The sequence below is a fragment of the Artemia franciscana genome, chromosome 15, assembly GCF_032884065.1.
Source record: "Artemia franciscana chromosome 15, ASM3288406v1, whole genome shotgun sequence".
NCBI lineage: Eukaryota > Metazoa > Arthropoda > Branchiopoda > Anostraca > Artemiidae > Artemia > Artemia franciscana.
Window position 1 is genome coordinate 28,007,655 of NC_088877.1, and position 13,199 is coordinate 28,020,853.

The 13,199-nt window shown below is 37.0% G+C and overlaps 1 protein-coding gene across 3 annotated transcripts in view; it reads left to right on the forward strand.

Annotated features, from left to right (window-relative positions):
- Positions 1 to 13,199, forward strand: part of LOC136036279 (MOB kinase activator-like 2) — a 115,315-nt gene that overhangs the window by 85,948 nt on the left and 16,168 nt on the right. For all 3 annotated transcript variants that reach the window (XM_065718425.1, XM_065718424.1, XM_065718423.1), the window contains exon 4: positions 4,831 to 4,955. In XM_065718425.1, coding sequence (XP_065574497.1) covers positions 4,831 to 4,955 — 125 coding nt within the window. The remainder of the gene's footprint in view (positions 1 to 4,830; positions 4,956 to 13,199) is intronic.

Sequence of the window (13,199 nt, forward strand, 5' to 3'; positions counted from 1 at the left end):
AGGGGTAACACCCCCTAAAAGTCATAGGATCTTAACGAAAATCACACCATCGCATTCAGCGTATCAGAGAACCCTATAGAAAAAATTTCAAGGTCCAATCTACAAAAATGCGGAATTTCGTATTTTTTGCCAGAAGACAAATCACGGGTGCGTGTTTTTTTTTTTTTTTTTTTTTTTTTTTTTTTTTTTTTTTTTTTTTTTTTTTTTTTTTTTTTTTTTTTTTTTCTCCAGGGGTCATCGTATCGACCAAGTGGTCCTAAAGTGTTGCAAAAGGGCTCATTCTAACGGAAATGAAAAGTTCTAGTGCCCTTTTTAAGTGACCAAAAAAATTGGAGGGCACCTAGGCCCCCTCCCACGCTCATTTTTTCCCCAAAGTCAACGGATCAAAATTTTGAGATAGCCATTTTGTTCCGCATAGTCGAAAACCATAATAACTATGTCTTTGGGGATGACTTACCCCCCACAGTCCCTGGGGGAGGGGCTGCAAGTTACAAACTTTGACCAATGTTTACATACAGTAATTGTTACTGGGAAGTGTACCGACGTTATCAGGGGGATTTTTTTGGTTTGGGTGTGGGGTTCAGGGGAGGGGGCTATGTGGGAGTATCTTTCCTTTGAGGAATATGTCATGGGGAAGAGAATCTCAATGAAAAGGGCGCAGGACTTTCTAGCATTACTATAAAAACAAGAGCTAAGAGCTCATATGGCACTTGTGACGAGGTCGGAAGAGCCGAGAGCTCATATGGTACGAGGTTGGAAGAGCCAAGAGCTCATTTGGTACTTGTGAGAAGGTCAGAACCTAAAGAATCCTAAAGAACCTAATGAAATACCTCATTTTTATAATCTTTCAGAATTAACCCTCGCCCCCACTCCCCCAAAGAGAGCGGATCCGCCCTTCCAACTCCCCCGAATGTCACAGGATCTGGTCGGAATTTGAAATTAGAACTTTATAGCACAAGATCCTTCTAAATATCAAATTTAATTAAGATCTGGTTACCCTTTCGTAAGTTACAAATACCTCAATTTTAAATCTAAGCGTTTCCCATCATTTTAGGTCTCCCCACCCCAAACTTCCCCCAATGTCACCAGATCCGGTCAGGATTTAAAATAAGAGCTTTGAGCCACGATATCCTTCTAAAAATCAAATTTCATGAAGATCCAATCACCTGTTCGTAAGTTAAAAATACCTCATTTTTTCTAATTTTTCAGAATTAACCCCCCCCCCCCCAACTACCCAAAAGAGAGCGGATCCGTTCCGTTTATGTCAATCATCTATCTAGGACTTGTGTTTATTTTTCCCACCATGTTTCATCCCGATCCCTCCACTCTAAGTGTTTTCCAAGTTTTAGGTTTCCCCCTCCCAACTCCCCGCCCCCATCACCAGATCCGGTCGGGATTTAAAATAAGAGCTCTATGACACGATATCCTTCTAAACATCAAATTTCATTGAGATCCGATCACCCGTTCGTAAGTTGAAAATACCTCATTTTTCTAATTTTTAAGACTTACTCCCCCCCCCCTCCCAACTACCCCAAAGAGAGCAAATAAGTTCCGATTATGTCAATCATGTATCTGGGACTTGCGCTTATTTTTCCCATCAAGTTTCATCCCGATCCCTCTACTCTAAGTGTTTTCCAAGATTTTAGGTTTCCCCCCTCCAACTCCCCCCAATGTCATCAGACCCAGTCGGGATTTAAAATAAGAGCTCTGAGACACAATATCATTCCAAACATCAAATTTCATTAAGATCCAATCACCCGCTCATAAGTTAAAAATACTTCATTTTTTCTATTTTTCCGAATTAACCGGCCCCTTCTCCCCCCCCCAGATGGTCAAATCGGGAAAACGACTATTTCTAATTTAATCTGGTCCGGTCCCTGATACGCTTGCCAAATTTCATCGTCCTAGCTTACCTGGAAGTGCCTAAAGTAGCAAAACCGGGACTTTAGGTTTTCCCCCTCCAACTCCCCCCAATGTCATCAGATCCGGTCGGGATTAAAAATAAGAGCTCTAAGACACAATATCATTCCAAACATCAAATTTCATTAAGATCCAAATACCCGCTGATAAGTTAAAAATACTTCATTTTTTCTATTTTTTGCGAATTAACCGGGCCCCCACTCCCCCCCCCCCCCAGATGGTCAAATCGGGAAAACGACTATTTCTAATTTAATCTGGTGCGGTCCCTGATACGCTTGCCAAATTTCATCGTCTTAGCTTACCTGGAAGTGCCTAAAGTAGCAAAACCGGGACCGACAGACAGACCGACAGACAGACCGACAGAATTGGCGACTGCTATATGTCACTTGGTTAATACCAAGTGCCATAAAAACAATGAAAATGTAAACATGAAAAAGTTTTTTCAATTGAAAGTAAGGAGAAGCATTAAAACTTAAAACGAACAGAGATTATTACGCATATGAGGGGTTCTAAAAATACTCTAGCATAAAGAGCGAGGTATTTAGGAGGAGATAAATACTTCGCTCTTTATGCTAAAATTTTTTAAAATAATTTCAACTATTTATTCTACGGCCTTTCTGATTCAGGGGTCATTCTTAAAGAATTGGGATAAAACAAGATTTAGTGTGAAGAGCGAGGTATTAACGAGGGGACCAACCCCCTCATATATATAATCAAAAATATAAGAATATAAAAGTTTGTTACGTAAGTTAATTCTTAAGTTACGTATTTTTTTTTAATAATAAAAACGTTCGTTAAAAATAAAAGATCTAGTTGCCTTTTTAACTAACCGAAAAATTGGAGGGCAACTAGACCTCCTTCCCCACCCCTTATTTCTCAAAATCGTCTGATCAAAACTAAGAGAAAGCCATTTAGCCAAAAAAATAATTAATATGCAAATTTCATTTTTATAATTTATGTACGGAGAGCCAAAATCAGACATGCATTAATTCAAAAACTTTCAGAAATTAAATAAAAAAACAAGTTTTTTAAATGAAAGTAAGGAGCGACATTAAAACTTAAAACGAACAGAAATTACTCCGTATATGAAAGGGGCTTTTCCTCCTCGACACCCCGCTCCTTGCGCTAAAGTTTGATTCTTTCTCGCAACTCTACTTTTTAAAACAATAAAAAACTTTAGCGTAAGGAGCGGGGTGTCGAGGAGGAAAAGCCCCTTTCATATACGGAGTAATTTCTGTTCGTTTTAAGTTTTAATGTCGCTCCTTACTTCCATTTAAAAAAAGTTGTTTTTTTATTTAATAGAGTCAAATTCTAATTTTCGGTATTGCAGTTGTTTCATTTGTTTTTATATTGACAATTTAAACAGTGTGCCGTCACATTTAAAAAAGAAATGGGGTTACGATATCGATAAAACTAAAAATTCCCCTTAGAAACACAGTTTCCTTCTAAGGAAACACGAATAAATAGACCGTTATCATTTTTGACAAGCTCACTTCTTTAAAAAAGACAATGCTTTCCGTTTTTAACAGAAGATGTTTCGCTCCTTATTGAAGTGCAGTATTAATTAATTTCGAATCGTAGAGGTGGTAGTGGTGATTACGACAGTGCCAGTGGTGAGCACGATGAATAAAAACGGGGATGTTGGCGGTCAAGATAAAAGCCAAAACGAGAAGGGCGATTCATAATTCACAGATCAGGTGTGAGGCCATGAGAGTGCAGAGTTCACATGACTGACCCGTTGAACGACTTGTTGTTATGAAAACGGGATGTTTAGGGAGTTTTTCATTAATCTGCCAAATTCGGGAATGGTTATCTCTTAGTTCTCCGGCAAGGTCTCTTACCGCTTGAAGATGTGGCTAAGTAGACTTCTGCAGCACCTTCAGAACAACTTGCCTGTGCAATAGTGGTTGTGTTATTTGATATTTGTCACGCTCATCTCAAAGTCCAAATGACCTATCTAAGCTTGAGAAAAAAAAATGTTGTGCAGTCTAGATTGGGGCTGAGGATTTTTTTTATAGGTTTCCAGGCTTCTTCTTTTTTTGTACAGTATATATTTGGTAAGTGTCCATAACTCCTAGCCAATCACAAATCTTTAGCTCCGAAAACAATTGCATGACTCTAGGCCACAGGTACCTAAAGCCAAGTAAGTGTTTTTATCATGCATACAGCCGCTAAGTATGTTTAAAATGATGACTAGTTTTATATTTTTATCTGATCACTCTACCTTATTTTGCGACACGGACAGTGGAACGAATCAAAACTTCCAGGGAAAATTCTTTTTATGGTAAGGGGCAAGTGGACTTCCGATTTTGTGTTTGGTAAATGGGTAAAAAGTTTTATCCAGCGCTCATAGAAGAATAAAGGGTTCAAGCTTTGATGCCTCTCTTCTTACAATTATGCAATCATAATTGATTGCATAATTGCATTCTTCTTACAATTATGCAATCATTTTATAACACTTTGCATCTGCCTGTCTTGAGCCTGTCATTATCACGTATTGTGTGCTGCACTCGTGATCAGAAGTGTTTAATGCAATGATAAATTTATCAGGTAAAACCATAATTACTCCGTTATTATAAAAAATCGGAATAACATCAGCTTCTTGTTTAACCTTCAGAAGTTTTTTTTTTAAATGTATGGTTACTTTTGGGAGTTGTGAGCTATCTTTGTCTTAGTATGAGGCTGCTATTTGTCCCTCCTTCAAAGAAAAGAAAGATATATGTCTACATATTTTATTTTGTTGAATACCTAACTTTGCATAGAAAAAGAAATTTTGAATATTTAAGATGTCTGTTTTCAGGTCAAACTACTGTATCATGTATACGTATCCGTCCTTTTCCAAATATGCGCTTGTATGTTTCTATAGATTTTGTGAAGTAGAATTTTTCTCTAACTGTGAAATCTTTTCAGGTCATTCTTTTGGATAGACGATAAAGGCAAGAAAAGTCGATTATCAGCACCTCAATATATTGATTATGCAATGACCTATGTACAGAAAACAGTCAATGATGAATCTATGTTTCCTACTAAATTCGGTGAGCTTTCCCTGCTCTTTTCGGACAGGATGGTATTTCTAAGTTTGTGAATTATTATAAGCCTGCAAATTTTACTTATGCGTTAAACTTTAACATAAATTGTGAATATTACCTAGATACAAGTAGTGAGGAACTATTGATTTAGGAAGACCCATAGCCACTACGCTTTTCTTCCTTTAATGAGTTAAGATGACGAAGAAGGTATAACGGTGACCCCCTCAGAGAGAGACGCTGGTGCATGCTACGTCATAGGGAATGTTTCCTTCATGACGCAGGTGCATGTTACGTAATAGGTAATGTTTTCTAAGAGATGCAGATGTTAGTTACGTATTTGAGAGGGCTTTCTAAACGATGCATGTTTTAATTTTCGAATAGTTTCTTTGACTATTTAAAGAAACCGTGAGGACAAGGAAAAAACCTTCAGGGGGCTGCCAAATCAGGATTTCTTTGTTTGTCACATCATAGGGAATGTCAGACTTCGTTAGTCAAGCGGGTAAGTCTTGGTTGTAGAAAAAATATCATGGTAAAATATTTGCATTTGAGGCTGACGTAATGGTGCATGACTTGCTAGATTTGTTTCCGTATTGAAAAAGAGTTCATTGTGTCAACATCAGGGATATTATTCTCTAGTAATTGGTGCTTTTACTCTATTGGATATTGCAGGCGCTAACAATGGCGAAATGAATCTTAAAGTGCTTAATTTTGCATTAGAAACTAAAGGGAGTTGCCGGCTAACCCTAGAATGGGATGAAATGTTTACGCGATATGTTATATAATTAAGCAAATTCAAGTCGGAGGAACAGTTTGCTATTAGCGAGCAAAAATCATCGCTAGTCTATAATTGGTATTGAGAGTTTCTGGATTAAAAATGACTGGGTTTGAGAACTTAAAAATTATGCGGAATATAGTGGCTTTGGGAAAATGTTTATTCTAGATGATGATTTTCTAGGGTTATAACTTCAAAGGAAAATATTTTCCCAAAGAATGCCTTAACGATACATGAAAAATGAGTCTCCATCTTTGAACTAGTGCATGATGCTTATATTTCGTTGTCCAGGTGCATTTACACAATTTATTGATATATTAATTGAAACAGAACAAAATGGTATTTTGATTGTGCTGTTAACTTCAATATTAGTCAATAGTATTATTGACTTTAAAAAGAGATAAAATAAAATGAAGTTACATTAAATTGTAGAAAATGTGATCCTGACTTTGCGTGACAAGATGATAACAAGTTGAATCCTGATAACCTGCCGCCGCTTATCATCAGCGATGGTTATCTATACGTGGAAGAAGAAATCTAAAAGACAATGACTTTTTTCCATACAAGTTTTATTATAAACAAATTCACAATCATTCTTAATGTATTTCATTTTTAGGGAACTGAAATTTATATTAAACAAGTAGGAAAGAGTAATTTCACCCAAAGTGACCCTTCGGATGTGTTGAGACCACACTACCAGATAGGAATTTAAGAGTCAGTATATTATACATGGACTCCCAAAGTGACCTTTTGGTTTCGAAGACAACACACTATCAGCTAAGAATTTAAGAGCTAAAATTGCCATATAAACGTGGGGTAGAGTGCTCCCTCTTTACGTTTCAGGTATTAAAATTTTAAAGAGTCCTAAAAATACAAACGGAGGGGAGGTTGTGTCCATTGGTGCTGCTCCAAAGAAATCGGTGAGTAGCTATAGATCATCATTTTCAGGTACCTGTAAAAAAGAGTAAAATTCTTGCTCCCTTGAAGCATTTATGATTTTAATTTGTGTAACAAGTATATTATTAATCGACGATGCCAGTGGCTCCTTCAACCGTTCAGAGCTAACGAGCCAGGGCTCATTATTAAGCTGAAAAGAATTTGTTCTTTTTGTTATTTCTTCCTTCGGAGCAAATGGACTCTTCCCTCTAAATTATTAGAAAGGTCCCTTTAGTAAACTAAAATAAATGCGTTACTTTTAAGAGATGGGTTATATCATCAATATTCTAATTGCCTGAGAAGTTTGTCTCGCATAAGAATTTTTTTTAACGTTATATCATGGCGAAAAGCCCCTCAAAGTCTTTATTTGGCTTAAAAGAAAGAATTATTTTTAGGATAGGGCAATATCACTACCCCCTCCTTCAGAGGTGGGAACAAGACCCCCTATTTCCTAGTTTTCCTATTTGATTAGTTTGACCAAAAATAGACATTACCTTGGAAAAGTGAAGGGTTTTTTACTGCGCCAATAAATAAGCTTTATCAAAGAATTTACACTTACGTGAAGGCTGGCAATATCGGTGTCGCCTTGCGCACAAGGTTCGGTGACTTCACTGCCATTGGCCACAGGTCTTGAAGCTCGGGGAACTTCACTATGTTGCTTGCGGAGGACAGGAGGATCGGCATTTTAGGTATATATAATGACTTTAGGTCTTGAAGCCCTCGAGGGTTTTGAGGGGGCATGTTCTTATCGCATTGCGTGGATGAACCAGCTCCTATCTTCACCCTCTTTTGGGGAGGAAGCTCTCTATTTTCCTTAAAAAGAAGTAAATTTTTAGTTTTCCATGTAGTGAAAAATATATCTTACAAAAATTTGTTTTTTTATAAAAAGAACATATGCCTAAAAATCATCTTAGCCTTCTGAAATAACCCCCGTCCACCTTAATGTGGTCCAAAAATGTAATGATGCGGAACTATGGAGGGCATATGATGTGCAAGCCCTTTGCTCTAAGTGGAATTTATACTTTAATAGGGTTTAAAGGGATAATCTTAAAGGGATGGGGCAAGCTCAGAATGGGATATTTAACGGAAAAATTTTGAATTAGCGAATATCATAGACCCTGAGTAATTCTTTGTACGTTTTTATTATAACACTTGGTATTAACCAAGTGTTATAGCAATCGCAAATTCTATCGGTCGGTCTGTCTGTCTGTCGGTCCCGGTTTTGCTACTTTAGGCACTTCCAGGCAAGCAAGGACGATGAAATTTTGCAGGCGTATCAGGGACCGGAACAGATTAAATTAGAAATAGTCGTTTTCCCGATTTGACCATCTGGGGGAGTGGGGGCCGGTTAATTGGGAAAAAATAAAAAAAATGAAGTATTTTTAACTTACAAAGGGTTGATCAGATCTTAATGAAATTTGATGCTAGGAAGGATATCGTGTCTCAGAGTTGTTATTTTTAAATCCCAGCCGGATCTGGTGACATTGGGGGGGGGAAACCTAAAATCTTAGAAAACACTTAGAGTGGAGGGATCGGCCACTCTCTTTGGGGTACTTGGGGGGGATTAATTCTGAAAAAATTAGAAAAATGAACTATTTTTAAATTACGAACGGTTGATCGAATCTCAATGAAATTTGACATTTAGAAGGATATCGTGTCTCAAAGCTCTTATTTTAAATCCTGACCGGATCTGGTGACATAAAGGGGAGTTTGGGGAGGGGGGACCTAAAATCATGGAAAACGCTTAGATTGGAGGGATTGGGATGAAACTTGGTGGGGGAAAATAAGCAGAAGTCTTAGGTATGTGATTGACATAATTGGAACGGATTCGCTCTATTGGGGAAGGGGGAGGTCTAATTCTGAAAAATTAGAAAAAATGACGTATTTTTAACTTACGAAGGAGTGATCGGATCTTCATGAAACTTCATATTTAGCTGGACCTGGTTACTCCGATCTCTTATTTTAAATCTCAGCCGGATCCACCGTCATGGGGGGCAGTTGGGAGGGGACTGAAAATCTTAGAAAATAATTAAAGCGGAGAGATCAGGATGAAACTGGATCGGAAGAATAAAAACCTATCTAAGATACGTGACTGACATAACCGGGCCGGATCTGCTCTCTTTGGTGGAGTTAGGGGGGAGGTTGGGAGTAATTCGGAAAAGTGAGGTATTTTAACTTACGGACGGTTGACCAGATCTTAGTGAAATTTGATATTTAGTAGGATCTTGTGCTTTAAAGCTCTTATTTTAAATTCCGACCAGATCCTGTGACATTGGGGGGAGTTGGAGGGGGAAACCAGAATTCTTGGAAAACATGAAAATTGGTGTATTTTTAACTTACGAATAGGTGATCGGATCTTAATGAAACTTGATATATATATATATATATATATATATATATATATATATATATATATATATATATATATATATATATATATATATATATATATATATATATATATATAGAAGGATCTTATGTCTCAGATGCTCCATTTTCGACTCGAATTGGATCCGGAGATATAGGGTGTTGGAACGCTTAGAATGGAGAAATCGGAATGAAACTTGATGGGAAAAATAAGCACAAGTTCTAGATACGTGATTGACATAATTGAAACGGATCCGTTCTCTTTGGAGGAGCTGGGGGGTGTTAATTTGGAAAACTAGAAAAATTGAGGTATTTTTAACTTAAGAACGGGTGACCGGATCTTAATGGAATTTGATATTTAGAAGGAATTTTTGTCTCAGAGCTCTTATTTCAAATCCCGACCAGATCTGTTGATACTTGGGGGAGTTGGAGGGAGAAATCAGAAATCTTGGAAAACGCTTAGAGTGGAGGAATCGGGATGAAGCTTGGTGGATAGAATAAGCAAATGTCCTAGATACGTGATTGACGTAACCGTACTGGGTTCACTCTCTTTGGGGGAGTTGGGGGAGGGGGTTCAGTGTTTTCTCGAGTTTGGTGCTTCTGGACGTGCTAGGACGACGAATATTGGTAGGCGTGTCAGGGAGCTGCACAAATTGACTTGATAAAGTCGTTTTCTCAGATCCGACCATCTGGGGGGTAAAGAGAGAGGAAAGGTTAGAAAGAATGGGGTATCCATAACGTACGAGTGGGTGGTCGGATCTTAATGAATTTTGATATTTAGAAGGACATCGTGACTCAAACCTCTTATTTCAAATCCCGACCGGCATTAAGCCTCTGATTTTTCTTTTAAATTAATCTATTGATTATTAGAATTTTGTTAGAGCCCTTTTTCTTTTTATAATATAGTAAATGCAAAAACATTCTTCACACGTATTTCGTTCTTGAGCTTCTAGTACCTCACGCATAGCTGCTCATATCCTCATCAAAGTTCGTATAAAAAAATATTTTTTTGTTTTTTTTTCAAATAAATTCAGCACGAGTCCTATTAAATTTAACTTATTCCACCCCCACCCCTTCTGAATCGATGCTAGAAACCATAGTCTTTACGACCTGCGAGGATAAAAGAAACTTTCAAAGATAAGTAATGAATTTCACTTACAAAAAATAGAATCAAATAATCTAGCTAAGTGAAGGCGAGTTATTTAGAAAATACAGGAAAAAATGTGGTGTTTAACAGAAAAAATTTAATTAGCAAATTTCACAGACTGTAAATATTTTCTTTGCGTTTTTATTCCCTCTATAATAAGCAATAGTAAAGGAAAATATGTGCCTTTTTTCACGATTAAGTAGCAATAATAACTAATTTTGACCACTTAAAATGGAAGTAGTTAGAATTTAGCTCGCCTTCTTCTAAAATCATAGATTATGTTTAACCATAAGTCGGTCAATGTGATTAAGAAAATGTTTCTAAATTACGAAACGCTCTTAATATCAAGAATGTCAAAATTTACTGGCCGACAAGAATGAACCATTGTCCATTAGCGTAACACTGGGTGTTTTCGTGTCAATATGTAGCCCTATGCTGCCAAAATGATAGGCGCTCAACTGTAATTAAGGTCTAACCCGAATAGGAGACAGCCGGTTAACCAATTGGGAGCTGTCATGATATTTAACCAGTATTGGAAAATGTGCTCTCATATGGGGGCATGAATTTAGTGATAAAAATAAGGTTATTATACCTCTAATAGAACTTCACGAGAGGTGGGAATTAGGTTTTTACTTCCTTTTCTAATATAGGGAGCTATTTCAGCTCAGATTTGGTATGCGCAGCTTTGGTGGGGAGAGGGGGTATATGGAAAGAGTCTCACCAGCATATAAGCGGAGGTCTACTCCTTTTTCAACTTAGTATAGGAATCTATGTGAGAAAATCTTGATGTCACTTTCAGAATCTTATTTAAGACTGATGGGAATTCAATTCTAGTGCTCTTTTTTATAAACCTTCCCCCCGGATACACTCGAAAATTACTCGTTTTCGTTAGAATAATAGCGGACTACGTGACGCTTCTATTTTCCTAAGCATAGTGGTACATTCCATGTTTACCAACACGTCTTTGTTCATATGAAAATCAATATATGTCTAGACTCGCCAACGGTTCTGCTCCTAGAAAGTGGTGTCACAAATCTCTTGTTTGCTGACACGGAATGGCTGTAAAGGATGAAAATATTGGGATGATGTAAGGGCCATGCTCAGGGAGAACCCTTGCGGTTCTTTGAATATAACATCCAAAGAAATCCTCCTCGTAGGTTTTTTTAAGTAACAATCACAGAAATCTTGATTCAGCAGGGTCTCGTAGGTTTATTAAAACGTTCCCTAAGACGTGAAAATCAAAGAAATCCTGATTTGGTGGTCCTTTGAAGGTTTATTCCTGGCCCTCGCGGCATTTTGAATAATTAAAGAAACTATTAGGTAATTAACACATGTATTGTTTGGAAAGCCCTCTCAATTACGTAATAAACACCTGCATCTCTTAGAAAACATTCCTTTTGGCGTAACATGCACTGACGTATTGAAGAAAACATTCCCTATGCCGTAATAAGCAGCTGCATCTTGCCCTGTCGGGGTCGCCGTCAAACATTCCATGTCATCTCAAGTCATTAAAGGAAGAAAAGAGTAGTGGCTGTGACTATACCCATAACCCCCTCACTACTGACACAGGGGTGGATCTAGAGCAAAATCTTGAGTGGGAGCAATGTGACAAGGGCGTCAATGACAAAGGTGCTAATAATTAACCAAATTGACAAATTCATTCTAATAAAGTAAAGAAAACAAGTAAAGAGGGCGCCAGAAAAAAAAAATTGGGGGCCGGCGTCCTTCCCTCTGAATCTGTCAGTGCCTAGATTAATGATATTATTACTGTTAAAGTACGTTTTAGAGTATAATATGTTTTATAGTATATGTTTTACAGTATAATGTGTTTTGTAGTATGTTTTACAGTATATTATTTTCAACATTAACTATATAAATGAATAGATAAAAATAATTATACGGCAGAAAATTCGCTAATCACTATTAAAAATCTTAGAAGGTTGGGATTAAACTTTGTGGAAAGAAAGGATGTATCGTCATACCACGAAATTCGCATAGTGTACGAAGTATCATCATAATCACGAATAGTGTATCGTCATAATCACGAAATTCGCATAGTATCTTCAAAACAAAACAAACTTAATTTACATCAAAGCTTATCTTATACTTTGTAAAATTAGTTTCAAATTTGATTTACTGATCAGAAAAGGAAAAAAGACGGAAGAGAGGTTATAATGTCTAGAATAAATGTAGTTTACGAGGCAGGGCTGTGATGGAAAATTTAAAATAAATTGGATTCACTTTGCTAAAAACCTAAGTTTTGAAAAGATATTAAATGATAACAATATTTGTACTTAATATAGGCCACTGAGAGTATTGTTTGATATGCATACTTTTTCCAAGATCTCTAGCGCAGGACTGAAATTTTGATATCTTAGAGGAAATCCCAATGAGCGGCAATCCCGCAGAAGGGAGTATATAGAAATTAAAGAGAGACTTAGAAATGCACCATATGCAGTTTATAATCAGTCCGAAAGTAAAAGAAGAGAAAATGATATAAACCAAAGGATTTCCTACAAGATCCATTATTTGTATATCTAGGCTATTGCCAGGACTGCAGCTTGTTAAACAAGTGTTTACAGTCTGAGTTTCAAGTTGAAAATTTTTCAATAATGAAATAAAACATATTCTGTGTTGACCAAAAAACCTTTAGACCAAGTCATAACCAGGAATTAGCCGGTTCACCCACTCCCTGGAAAGACTAATGGAAGTCTCCTTTACTCCCCTTGAAATTAAAATTTTGAGCAGTGACCGCTTCTTGGGTAATTAGGTGTCAATCTCCAACCTATATCAACGTTTGACACGTGCAAAGCTTTTTTGTACATTTTCATTCTCAATCAAACTTATGAAAATTGTATTATCAGAAACGATGTTGTGGTGGCTTGAATGCTAGGACTATATTGGCTCATAACATTAGTGGACATTAATACTGACCTTGTACGTGGAGTTTGATGTACTCAGAAACACTAAGGCTAGCTATCAACCCTTTTCTAATGCCACTTCCTCCCCAAAAAAATTCCAAATTTAC